The 14,253-nt window shown below is 42.3% G+C and overlaps 1 protein-coding gene across 5 annotated transcripts in view; it reads right to left on the reverse strand.

The window, feature by feature from the left end:
- USP32 (ubiquitin specific peptidase 32) overlaps positions 1-14,253 on the reverse strand; it is a 63,220-nt gene that overhangs the window by 24,661 nt on the left and 24,306 nt on the right. For 4 of the 5 annotated variants that reach the window (XM_038157800.1, XM_038157797.1, XM_038157796.1 and 1 more), the window contains exons 5-9: positions 11,862-12,021; positions 4,303-4,434; positions 2,897-3,004; positions 2,024-2,139; positions 1,326-1,388 (exon numbers count right to left, since the gene is read on the reverse strand). In XM_038157800.1, the coding sequence (XP_038013728.1) occupies positions 1,326-1,388; positions 2,024-2,139; positions 2,897-3,004; positions 4,303-4,434; positions 11,862-12,021 (579 nt within the window). Of the gene's footprint in view, positions 1-1,325; positions 1,389-2,023; positions 2,140-2,896; positions 3,005-4,302; positions 4,435-8,256; positions 11,832-11,861; positions 12,022-14,253 lie in introns of those variants that run through there. The other variant, XM_038157801.1, reaches the window with a different exon arrangement.

Below are 14,253 nucleotides of genomic sequence, written 5' to 3' on the forward strand. Positions count from 1 at the left end.
GAGAACTGAGCAGCTCAGAGTGCAGAGGTGAGCAGTGCCCAGGGTGGAACCTCTCCATCACTGCCACCCAGTGCCCATCACCTGCACCCCTCACACACCCACATCCTCCTCTGAGGGCAGGAAAAACCAGTTTGGGTCACCAGGCCCCTGTGATCTCACCCAGCAACACAAACCCAGGAACTCCCCATGGCCTGCCAAGTCACAGTGGTGTAACACTGACCATGTCAGGGGGATCTGGGCTTCATTGAAGGGATCAGTCTGATTTTTTTATCTGGCAATATAATTCAGAGCCAATTTTACAGCACTGGCAGCTACTCTGCCTCTCCTTGCAGACCATTTTCTCCAGAGTTAACCCAGGTCAAAGCTAACACATGAAAAGAGGTTAAATAATTGATGTAATTACTGCACCATCAGCTCTTTCCACACTACACTGATGATGCCACTAAAAAAATACTCTCAAGACTGAAATCTTTTTTAACTCTTTGTGGAATCAGGACTGCTGTACACTTGCTTATCAACTGCCCTTTTTTTCAAGAAGCCAAACAATAAATACCTCAAAGGATGAAAGAGAGAGAAGCCACAATTTCCACTGCTTTGGCAATTAAAGAATTACAACAAAGTATTTGCCCACCACTTTGTTGGAGCACAAGCAGGCAAGACAACTATTCACACACACAATTAAACATTTCTAGACATTCTTTATAGTTTTTCATAAATTATTTATCGTTTCCAGACACTCTTCCCAATTAGTGAAGCAAAGGATGAAATAATGGAAGCGACTTCAACAATATTTTTTGTGGCTATCCCCGAATCTCCTCTTTCCAAAGAGCAAGGAGGAGAATTACAGCTAATTACAGATTTACACCCAGCTACATTTAAAGCACAATATAAACTACCAGGGCTTTCTGCTGTGTCATGACAAATGCTTCCATAGGAGGATAATGTGTCTTGACACAGCATAAAATATAAGATAAACTTCTGCACTCTCTCTCAAGATCCATTTTACAGGAAACAAAGAAGAGTTTCCCCAGAACAGAAGCCAAGCATCAGATTTAAAACTGGTATTAGTTATGCACAGGAGAGCCTTGCAAACAGTGCAGGCTTCCAATTAATTTTGGGTTTAGCTTCATGTGTTAAAATGGCTTATAAAATTCAAACACATTCCTTCTTTCACAGAACAACCTGGTAAATTTTAATGGAAAACTGACATTTCTTGAAAACGATTCTTTTCTTGACACATCTCTGCACTAGAGAAAGCACTTCCTTATAAATAAACTGAAGATATGGGGTATAAAAATGACAAGGGAAGAACAGCAAATTCCTACCTTTGTGTTATCATGCACGTGTAAAATATCTTCCACGATTTCAGACAAGCCCATGTCCAACTCCTTCAACAAAAGGATTAGAAATCAGAGTTCAAGTCTCCCAGCAGCATGTGCTCAGAATAAAAATAAAACTGTAAGGGATGCTGGAAACTCTCAAAAATTCAAACTAAGAGCTCCCAGATAAAAAATCTGTGCTTTTGTACCTTTCTCTATATGAAAGAACACACATTACAGACAGACCAGCTTTGGGCAGGTCAGAACACACATTTAACCAAACTTTGTGCTTGGGGCAGGTCAGAACACACATTGTAACCAAACCTTGGGATGTGGGAATACCAGAACACACATTTAACCAAATTTTGGGATGTGGGCAGGCCAGAACACACATTTAACCAAACTTTTGGATGTGGGCAGGCCAGAACACACATTTAACCAAATTTTGGGATTTGGGCAGGTCAGAACACACATTTAACCAAACCTTGGGATTTGGGCAGGTCAGAACACACATTTAACCAAACTTTGTGCTTGGGGCAGGTGACAGCTCTGCAAGGCAAGGGACAGCCCCCTGTCCCCCTCCCCAGCTGAGGGGCTCAGGGGAGCCTGTACCTCAGTGACCCCCACCCAAACAAGATGCACATTCCTCTTTCAGAAGGATGGCTCAGGCAGCAGAAGGAAACCAACCCCCAGACACCACTCACAGGTATTTTGTCTGTCCTGTTGTCTTTCCAGACCTCTAAAAGTGCCACCACCATGTCCTTGAGCTCGGTGCGAGACAAGACCCCATCGCGGTCCACGTCAAACACCTTGAAGCAAACTGAGGGGAAAAGGAATGACTTTGCTGTTCGAACCATTCCACGTCTCTTTTTCTTTGTTCCCTGCAGCCCCTGAGCCTGCAGAGCCCCCAGCAGCTGATTCAGTGCTGACAGCTCTGAAGGGGGCTGCAGGTGTGGAGGGAGCAGCTGGGTTTCATCAGCTCAAATCCACATCCCTGCAATGCTCTGCTGTGTTTGCTGATGGGACCTAGCAGGGGACACACGTGCATCCAGAAATTTCCAGGGAATTACAGCTTGGAAGTTGTTGCAACAATGTGGTTTTGGAGAAGTAGGGAACAAGAAGTGCTTCAAAACACAGGAACCTTGCAGGGAGCCAGCTGGGAGCTGGGCAGTGAAAAGCCACAACATGCTATTTACCACAAGACAATCAAATAGGACATTTGTTTTCTGTTATAGATAATGAGTAGCTAAGTGTTTGCACTTTCTATATTGAGATGCACACTTCTGCCTCAAAATGCAGAACACTGAAAAAATAACTTCTGAAATGTAGTTTTCCCCAGTTAGATAATTTATATGGAACTACTGATAAGCTGTAAAATACATGGAATTAGGTTTAATCATCCTTTATAAAAGGAAACATTGATATTTAAAATTCCTCTGTTTTTTTTTTAACTTTTAAAGTCACTTTTCACAGACTTGTTCAGCGGGAAAAGAATCTCAAAAGGCGAAAACAACTAAACCTCATTGTTCAAACTGAAAACCTGCTCCCAAATTAACAGTTAAATTTTGCATACTTACACTTCTGTCTCTCTGCCAAGGGTCCCCTGCAACATGCTGAGAGCCCACAGGAAATTTCTTTAAAATCTATGTGATTGTCTCGGTTTTCATCAAAAGCATTAAACAAACCTGCAAACCACAAAAGCATCTCCTGTTACAGCACCTGAGAGAGCCACCCTGCACCTCCACCAGGGGTTCACGGGGCAAGGAGAAGTACAAACACTTGTCATTTATTCTCATTAAGGGCAATAAAGGTCATTAAGCGCTACTAAGGCCATTTAAAGGTGAATTAGGTGTCTGAGGGATGGCTGATCCAGCCAGGGGTGGGGAGGGAATCAGGAATTCTGAGCAGCTGCCTGCTCCTCACACCCTCCTTGTAATGAGTGATTGAGAGTGGGGCTGAACCTGTATGGCCAGACCTTCCACCGTGCCTGGCAGAGCTTCCTGTGGAAACCACTGACCTGCACTGCAAATCTGGCCCTGGAGCTCCCAGCCTTCAAAGCATTTAAGAGTTCAAATCATTCAGCATTATTTATCCCATAACTTATTTTTTTTTTAGCAACAATGACTCTACAGAAGGCAAAGAATGAGCAGAAACCATTCGAGTTTCCCCACTGCAGCTGTGTAAATTTAAATCACTAAGTAGATAAAAGACACTCAGAAAAAAAGGATGTGGGGATAAATCCCTACAGAACTGGGATAGATAAATTCTGATTTTTTTTTTTTCTAGATAAATTCTGATTTTTTACCATTGCAGATGACTTCCCCCTTTGTTACTTACTGCTGCCACTGAAGCAGTAAAGCCAACCTCTTGGTAATAATAAAATTGTCACTCCAGGACTGCAGGCCAGAACTGGAGTGCAAGTGGAATGTCCCTGAATGTCCCCATGTCACGCAGCAAATGGCAATGGGACAGCTCCAGTTATTACCAGAGTGGCTTCAACAGGACAGACCAGTTTGGTTGTCAGCAGAAATAACAACCTACAAATCTCCTGAGTCTCCTGAATGAAATCTTCCTTAATTTGCACTGTCAGGGAGGAGCGTTTATCAGCTGCACGATACAACAGCTGACTGGCACACTGAGGTGTCATTTAAGAGATGAAACTCCCATTTGTCAGCTGAAAAGTGCTTGCTTTCCTCTCATTCAGGCCCAGCAGTTTATTCTGTCTGCACAGAATCTTAAGGAAAAATTGTAAAAGCAACTACAGGGCAACTTCTGCAAAAAATCTGACATATTTCCTGCCGGCTGATATCAATGCAACACCTCCTTCAGCATCCCAGATTTCCCACCCCACAGAGATTTGCCCATTTTCCAGCACTCAGGGAAGTTATTCTGTCCCTGACCTGCAAGGGCATTTCAGAACAGACACTCCCAAAGCCATCCCAGCTGGACGCAGCAGAGGCTGCTCCCTGACCTCCCTCCATACCTTCACTCAGGGATTGGTGGATCGGGGGGGACACCAAGGGGGCAAATGTCTCCAGATCAAAGCGGCCAGTCCGGGACTGAGCCTTCAGCAGCCAGTAGCGCTTCTCCAGGTCGATGATGTCAGATTCTTCCACTGCAGACCCAAGAGAAATAAACCCAAATCACCTTCCTTGGCCACAGAACCTTCTCACCTATTCCCCGTCGAGGAGTTCACCATCAATAACACCATCACAAGTGTGGAGAAACCCAGAAATTAACTTCTCCCACTGAGAGAGACTCTCCATTTTTCGCCTGTTTCTGTTTGGTGATTTGAACAGGCAGTTTCTATGTGCAAAGTCTTATTTTCCCAGGTATTCAGTCTTAAAATCCTCAAAAAAGACGTGAAGTACCATTAAAAAAAAAATCCCAGATCTTTTATGGAAAAGAATTATGTAGTACTTGGCTTCCCCTTAAAAACTGCTATTTCAAATTTTTAACTTTTTTATACAGTAATAAGGTTAAATTTTAATGTGGCATTTAAATGTTGTATCTCAGCATTATTTTTTCCATATTAAAAATTGTTTGCTTCACTTTATTATTTATACTATAGCATCATTTATAATTATTTATAGAATTATGTATATAATTATTTATAAAATTATTTATAGAATATATGTAGAATTATTTATAGAATATTTTAGAATTATTTAAAGAATATATTTAGAATTATTTAAAGAATATATTTAGAATTATTTAAAGAATATATTTAGAATTATTTAATTTACAATAAACACTGGGGAGGGGTCACACAAACTACAATGCAGAGGAACCTAAAAGGCAATTTAAAAAGGGAAAAAAACCCCAACCCAAGAAATAAAACAAGGTGCAAGGATGGATAAAAATAGCCAGAGGAAGAACTTGTGTTTTCCTTCAAAACATTCTACACAAATGCTCTCTTTATGCTTTATCCTTGAAATTAAATATATATACATATGTAAAAAACAAGATTAAATTTCTGCCCAACAATACTTTTAACCTTTTTACATATGCAAGTGTGTCACAACAGTGCTTTAGGTCAGTGCCAATTAATTGGTTCTCAAATAGATCTGTAATGACAAAGCTGTCTATATTAAGAAGCACTACGTGTGATCTCATTCCCAGATGGTTCTGAGCCTTTAAATCCATGCCAGTTTTCTAATAGGTTTAACTTGAGCTATTTGGCCTGGTTTAGTCCACAGAAACAATAATAATCCTGTAAGGCTTAAGATCTGAAGGGCTCCACCTAAAAAGTTGTGTCAAATTGAAATGTTATTGATTTCTTTGCCCGATTCTGTCATTAGTGGCAGTAATTCACTTAAAATAGTAACTGAGGTAACCTGCAGTGGGCATGGAGTGGTTGTAACTGCCCAGCAGGAGCATCACATGGTGCACCAAAACTTACACAACCCTTACCTCAGCAGCAGAGAGAGAGGAGAAAGCTGAATAAAAGACCTGGAGTTGGAGGAGTGAAAGGGTTTGCATCGTCCTCTAAGGTGTTTTGAGACAGCCCAGCTGGAGAAGTGACATCAGTGACAAATGTCCCTTTCCTGAGTGCCTTCAGAGCAGTGGCAGAGGTGACAACCCCAGCCCTGCCTGCCCAGCTCCTCAGGGCATCACTCCCAGCTGCTGGGCATGCACACAGGGACAGAAGAGCTGATCCAGAAGAAAAACTCATTTCCTTTCTCCTCTCTCTCCTTCCCAGATGGATCCATCCCGTGAGCTGTTTTACATCCCCTGGCTCTGGGCTGGGATGTAATCACAGAGTTATTTGTGTTGGAAGGGACCTTTAAAGGTCACCCCCACCTCCTCCATGGACACCTTCCACTGGATCAGGTTGCTGCATCCAACCTGGCCTGGGGTTTCCAGGGATGAGGAATCCACCACTTCATCAAAAACCTTCCTCCCTCACATCTGCTCTCAGGTTAAACCCATTTATTTCCCCATGTCCAGTCACCTACTGAAAGTCTGTCCCCAACACATGAGGAAGCAGCAATCCAAATTTATGAAGGATTATTTTCTACTAGAAATCAAGAAAGAGGAATAAAAGAATTATTTCTTTAAAGATCAGCACACAGAAGTATCAGAGATGTGAGGAGAATCCCAGGGCTCTTCCCCTTCCCAAACAATGGGAGAGGGGAGGTTGTGCTGCCATTTACAGGAATTCCACTTCCACCTTACTGCTCTCATTAGCAAACACAAAAGATTATTTATGTTCTCTTGTGCATGACCATGTAAATCACTTTGCTTCCTTTTAATCCACCTCTGTAAGCAGGAAGAATAACAAATGTGTGAGCTGCACTTCATTCTTCAAGTGATGCAACACTGAGAATATTCAAAAGCCAGCAGGAAGCTCAAATTGTCCTCACTGAAGAGTAAATCTGCAGAAACCTTTCTCTGGCAGGTGCAATATTTATCTTTAGTAATTAAGAACTGCAAGAACGTTATATTTTTTCCAGAGAACCTCTCTCAAATACCTACAGGAGAAGTTAGTTGTATTCTGGTTTTTTTGCTTGTACTTCACAGATGTTTCTACAGTGGTAACTCCATTGTTTTATTATTTCAGCTCAGAAAAGAAAGGTTATCAGAAAGCATCTTGTCTGTGTTTGTGTTCACATGGACTGACATCACTTAGAGAATTTTCAAATAATCACCTTTAAAAGAGCAGCTGATAAGTGTTAGCACAAGTGTCACATTTTTACTCTAGCCCAAATGCACTGACTTTCTGCACAAGAGCCAAGCACTTTAGAAACTAAAACCACGTAGTAAATAACATTCTTAGCACTGATTAGCCTTCCACAAATCAGGTTAACCACGAGTAAAAGTGTGACAAAAGAATATTTCTCATTCCCAGCTATAACAAATTGCAGCCCAGTGCACCATTCAGCAAATAAAGGGAGCAGCATTTCTTGGATTGCAGCACAGGGAGCTCCAACTGCAGCTGAGCAGCAGCTGTTGCATAATTTGATTTCTCCAGACTAAGTTTTCACATAATCTTGTAAATCAGTCTCAGGATATGCTGTGCACCATCTATTCCTCCATCAGTGCAAGCTAAAAGAAATCTCTGGCAATTTATGATTATACACATAATCATATTTGTTACTGAAGTTCAGTGAAGCATGGGAGAGGCACACCACACTCAATACCCAAATACATCAGTGTGCATGACAAAACACCACATTCCACAGAGCTTTTGTACAGATAAAAGATTTGATCTTTTCAAAATACATACTTTCTTCCCTAATGTCTGTTCAAATCACATCAAACCGTAAACTGGGCTTTCATTCAGATTACTTAAAAATATGTATTTTATACACACAATATAGGCCAAAACCTCAGGACACGCAGGTTTTCTAGGCCAACTAATTATTCATTTTGGTAATTAAATACATGATATGATTATTTGAGGTTATATGGACATGATGCACCTGAGAAATTTAAGCAGTTTACTGCCACATGCTGATTTATGTCTCCCTCATCACCTGCCCATTAGAAATATGAAAAACTTACAGATCTGTAAAACTTTGAATAGGGTTTTTTTGTTCAATTCTCTAAGAATTAGACCAGTATCATCGGAGGGATGATAATAAGTACAACTGAAGCACAGTCCTCTTCTTGTAAAGGAAGAACAAATAAACATTTTTAATCAAAATATCATCTAAAACTGCAAAACTACTAAAAATGAGTTAATTTAGAACGTTGATCAACAGGCAGGTGCATGGCAGTGATAAACACTAAACCCCCATGTTACATTTTAATGCCATTCCTACAAAATGCCCCTCTGAAATATTCCACAGATACCAAGCCATGAATAATCTTCTACCTTAGAAAACAAATTGAAAAGCATGTTTTCATTTCAGCCACTGCTTATTACAATTCCTTACAGGAGCAGAATTCACCAAGCATTGCAGTATATGACAGAAGTTCAATATTTACCCACCTATGGGTACAATCCTGTCTGGCTCACAGCAGCAGAAACATACCATATTCCCAACATTTTACCAGCACTGGGATGGCTCCCTGCTCACCACGACGTGCTCCAGGCAGCCCCCAGCCCCTGCTGCCAGGGAGGGCTCTTCGTGGCCAGGCAGGAGCCCAAAGTGACACCAAACACTGCTCCTCACTAAAAACTCTCCTTTGTGCCTTTCAAATTAACCCCCAGAAGACTCTGGGACTGAGAGCTGCTTTGCAAGACATAAAATAGCCTGGAACTAAGAGGATAACAAGTGGCAAAATACAGATTAAGTGACACCGAGGCTTTTACTTATTGGCCCGGGCTGCTGTCAGACTTTCATCGGGGTGCTGTGCCTAATTAAAAACAAACACACAGCGAAGGGAATGTTAAACCCTCAGCCAAGAGAGACCCTTGTGTGCGTCAGGCACGGCCAGCCAGGTGTTCCCACAGCAGAATAAGGGTGAGCAGTGCCTCAAGGTGGGAGCAGGGAGGTGCCAGGAGCACAGCTCCTCTGCCAGCACAGGGCTCACACGTGCCAAAGGCACAGAATGAACCCGGCCCTTCAAAGCAGCTTCCACAGCGCCAACATCTCCAGGATTGTCTTCTAGTGCCTTCCACACACGTTCTGGAGTGGGTGCCCAGCTCCAGAAATGTATTTAACACCCAGCCTTTTAATGCCAGCAGAGGGAAGGGATCCCCTGAGTGCACTTTGCTTGCAGCCTCCCATCTCAGCCTCCCCCAGAGCTGACAATCCCAGCTTGGATTTGGCGCTGTTTCCAAAAGCGCCTCTTCCATTTCAGCCCCCCCGCCTGCTTACCCAGGGCTCCTCTCTTTTACTGTGCTAAATAGTGATAAATGTATCTTCTAAAACAGAATTATTGGTACTGATTGCAGTCACAGCTGCCCCTCGGGGGGGAGAGCTCTCAGAAAGAACAGGGTGAATTTTTCTGACAGCGCAGGAGTCTCCTCCATTCAAAAGGGAGTTTGGATGTTATTTAATCAGAACTCAGTGACACAAGAACTGGGCGACAAAGAAGCACAAATTAAACATTCTGTCAGTTCAAAACCAGCAACCTGATGAACGGAATTCTCTTCCCCGTGGAAAAGGGCTGAGAACCTGAGTGTCTAAGCCCACTGCACGACACTGAGTCACACCAAAATGACACATGAAAAAGGCAACCAGCACCTATGTCGCAGCAGAAAAAACATTTCCAGCTAAATGAAGGAAATCAATGAGGTGTCCCCTGAGTCAGCGTGACAGAAATGTGGGATTTACAGGCTCCACCACAGTGCTGTTCACAAATATATATATATTAAATGAATTTAAATGCATATGATCATTCTAGAGAACTGAGAAAATCCAAACTACTGCTACCTGGTCACTCCTCAGGTATAAGACAAATTCATATCCCTGAAACTGCTTTTTTAGGAACAAAGGCCAGTTATTTTAGCAGCTTTCAAATAAAATTATTCGTATTTCTGATATAAGTGAAACGGAACAAAATTTGATTAAAAGCACCAAGTGTGTGCAACTTCCTGTAACTTTAAAATTTCATTTCTAATTATGTGTTGAGAAATGTAATTAAAGTCATCTGCACACCAAAACAAATGCTATTTACAAATGAAAAATTAGTATTCCTTTGTTTCCCTGACAGCCTGGCTCATTAAGCAAATTTAAATGGAGTCACTGATGCCTCGCATGCAAGGGGGGCTGTTCCTAAAGCAAAGGGAATAACTTTCCCTGGTTTTATCACTCCGTTTTTTATGGCTCTGACATGTTGCCCAAGAAGTTGGATGGGAAGCAGAGTGTGAGGTAAGGCTGGGGAGGGGGTCTGGGGCTCGTGCCAGGGGATGCAGCAGGACTGAGAAATTCCTGACTGCACCAGGGAGTGGCACAAATTGCTTTGCATTTTACAACAGAAGAAAGTGGAGACCATTCCCTCTCTGTCTGTATTATGGTGTTTGCCTCAGTTTACCAAACATTATCTCACTTCTGGGTCCTTCCAAAGGCAACCATTCTCCCAGGAAAAACACTAAGAGCATGCCTTCAACAGCTCTCAGTGTTGTACACATTCAGCTGTGTTAAAAATACTTCTGTACTGAATTTCTTACTCTTTGGAGTGACCTGATTAGGCTGAAATTACTTCCAAGTGCTCAAGCACTTACATTTTCCTTAGTTTTGCATCTGTTGGATGAGATTCCTACACTGCTGTAAATCACAAAGGAATTCAGTAAAATTTAATTTTATCTGGAGGTCCCAACATAACTGCCCCATGAACCTTCCAGTTCTGGGGACAATAACCATATCACCTCCATCTATTTCTGGAATTCACTGAAAAGCTCAATCCCAGCTCTGACACAATGGTACCAGTGACAGGGATATCAAAACCAGAACTCAGAACAACAATAAATATTAAATAAAATCTATTAGAACAGTCGCTGTTACATTTAAATTCTTTTTTAAATTCCAAACCTCAGTTTCAGTATAAATAAACTTGCTGTGAAAAGCCCAGTAAAAACTGTTCTGAAAGTTTCAATTTCAAAGCATAAAAAAGAGCAGATCTCAGTTTGACACAGGTCAAGATCTTTCCCAGAGCTGAACTCCAGAACACTCAGAGGGTTGGGGTTTTTTCCACATTCCTCTTTCTCTACCTTGCCTGTGAGACCTCAGAATATTCAGTGGCTTTCTGTAACCTCAATGTCTCCTTTCAGCCTTTCATGTAATGCAAATAAATTACCTGTTCATAAACTCCCGACTTCATTATGCATTTTCATTTCAGATGGTCGGAAAAGAGTTTGAATGCCCGTATTTAAAACCAAGAGGGTAAAAAGGGTGTGTTGCTTTATTCAACTCACCCATGAGAGGATTAAATGCCACACTGACACCAGTGAGGAAAATCCAGGAGAGCACATAAAACACAAGCAGACTGCTCAGATCCCCGACACCTCCACAACCAGCTCCCTCCTCCCAGGGATCCCCAGGGATGGAATGGATGCTTGCATTACACTGCTACATCAAGTGTCATTTATCAGCCTTTTGGTTTTAGATTTAATTTAAAAACCAGCTGTTCTTTCTTTTACATTTACATAGACATAAGGAAGCACTTCTCCTCTGGAGACAATTCCTGAGGACACTTCTCTTTAGTTAATTCTATCACATGCCAGGAATATTATTTATTTCACTGGAGAAGCAAATTAAGAGGTAACACTTATTTTAGAAACAAATATTATTTTCTCAACTCTCTCAGTAGTTTTACAACCCACTACAAGGACCGAAAATAAACCCAGTATTACCAGCCAGCCTCTTCAGAAGATACTTTTTTTTTTTTTTTAGCTTGCTTGGTAGCAAACTTCTATAGAAGTGTTGTAGCCTCAGCATTATTATCTCTTAAAAATAACAACCCAGTGTCCTTGTACACAACATTTTACATCCCAGCACAGAAAGCAGAGAACAGATGAGCTCAGAGAAGGAATTTCTCTCGCTGAACCCAACGTGGCGGAGCGGGGAGATTCAACGAACAGCAATTCTGCCTGTGAACTCTGGCAGGGGTTTTGTTAAGCTGTGCAGGACAAGAAGCACCTTTACTCACAGTGTGTGACTCCAGCCAGGGTCTGGTAGAAGGTCGGGGTGTCACTGTCATCAGTGAGGGTCACGTAGACCCCTCCTGAGAGCAGCCACCGCGAGAAGGTGAAAGCGTCTTTGTTGTGCAGCAGCCAAACCCTGAACTTCTCATAGTTCACCTTCTCACCCTGCAAGAAAAACCAGAAAATGGGAGCTGTTTTTCTCACTGCCAGTAAACAGGAACCATCCAGCTGTATGAACAAAAAATTGGGACAGTCTCCTAGAAAAATAAGTGCTAATGTAATTTTTGTGCTTGGAGCCATGCCTGTTTTTCCCTTTCCTTTTGAAACAGCAATGGGAGGGAAATTAACTTTAAGCTCTCTCTGCATTTCAGCCACCTACTCAATGTGGCCTTTGGAAACTCATTTACTCTGAACCTCGGGTGAAAGGGATGAAAGGAAAAATGGTTACTTGCAATTCAAAAGAGCAGAGGTTATTTTGATGAATTTAAATGTATTATTATAGATACCAGTTCTGCTGCACCAAAAAACAGGTGCCATAAAATCATAAACATTCTGTTCTATCTGTGCAGGTATACAAACAACACAGAAAAATCAGATTTGGGAATAACTGATGCTGGGATTAATTACTGCAGGAACATGTGGACTGTTTTGCCCCTACTGACCAAAATCCACACTGGGGCATGAAGTGAACATGACATTCCCAGGATCTCCTCACTCCCCTCCTCCTGGAGCTCCCTGTTCAGGAGCACATAAAACTCCACATTCACAGAATTCCAGGGCTGTTTAAGCCATCTCTTTGGATCCTTGCCAAGCTGTGGCCATGAAACCATAGGGATCAGCAGACTAATTTCTACAGGACCTAGAAAACTACCTCAAATAAAAGCAAACCCATTATCAGCAGACAAACTCATTATATGGAGATTCTCATCTCCAGGGGAAATAAACAGGGGTCTGCAAAGTGGAAGAGGTTTCAAGTCATTGATTATTTAAACTCCCCTCATATCACAGACCATTAAACTTCACTGAATTACATCTCTACAGAATCCAACAATTTGCATTTGGCCACGGACTATCTGCAACTGCCAAGCGCAGAAAATTGAAAATTCACTATATTCCCTTTGCCAGGCTGCTCCAATGGTTCATCACCAGCACTGCTGAAACATTTGCTTCCTGTTCCCATTGCAGGGGGTTGTTCCAGTTCCAGACACTCATTCCTTTTATGCCTCTTTTTCTAGACTGAAGAGTTTTATACTTTCACCCAACAAATCACAGACTGGTTTGGGTTGGAAGGGACATTAAAGATCATCCAGTGCCACCCCTGCCATGGCAGGGACACCTTCCACTGTCCCAGGCTGCTCCCAGCCCTGTCCAACCTGGCTTTGGGCACTGCCAGGGATCCAGGGGCAGCCCCAGCTGCTCTGGGCACCCTGTGCCAGGGCCTCACCACCCTCACTTTGATTTCTTATTCTTCCATTTCTCCAACAGTTTGGATGCAGAGAAAAGAACATTTCTGCACTCTCTGTTCCACCCTTTGCCTCTACTTTTTACACTGCTCTTTGTAAAGGCAGCAAGAGCCGGGTCATTAAAACTCCAATTTTCCCTGGAAGGACAATGAAGAGGAACAGAAAAACTTTGGGCAGGAGGAAGAAATCATCTGCAGCAAGCAATGATGACAGCTGAATTATGACGGAACCTGAGCAACGCAGTTATCACCGAATTTTTTCCCTGTATTTCAGAAACAAAAGGAAAACTCAGATATATTCTAAAGCTTCTATTTCTAGCTGAGCACATGCAATAATTCTGATGAACAGAAGTGCCTATAAACATCATCCTTGAATCAAACCCATCCTCCAGAAGGCAGGCAGGAAGGCCCACAGCAGGAACATTAAACTTTCTCACTCTCCAGCAATGCCCGTGGATGATTAAGAGCCCAGTAAATCCTGCTGAGTGGGTTATTACACTATTTTCATTTTAAAACAAAAATCAATATGCAGCATTTTCTTGAACAGGAAAATGCTCTGAGAGAAGCCCAGATTGATACTCATCTTCCTGCAAGGCTTCATAAAGTATTTCTGGATTTCTTGGACAGTGTGCAATTAACTTGTAGGGTGCAATTCATCACAGCACACTGATGGGAAATTATAAATAGGAAATGGCACTGAGGGGCAGCTCCAGAAGCTGGAGGCCAGGGGACTCAGGATTTACTGCAGCCAGGACTCAGGAATGCAATCCCTGCCTCCAAAGCCAACAGGACACCAGGGCCAGATCAGAGCCTGGCTCGGGCACTGCCCACAACCAGAGCTATCTCCAACACAGAACAATAAAATCTGAAGTAATTAAGTAACCTGATAGCCACAATTAAAGCTTCCAGTCAATCTGCTCAATCCTTTTGCCAGA

The sequence above is a fragment of the Motacilla alba genome, chromosome 19 (genome assembly GCF_015832195.1).
Source record: "Motacilla alba alba isolate MOTALB_02 chromosome 19, Motacilla_alba_V1.0_pri, whole genome shotgun sequence".
Classification (NCBI taxonomy): domain Eukaryota; kingdom Metazoa; phylum Chordata; class Aves; order Passeriformes; family Motacillidae; genus Motacilla; species Motacilla alba.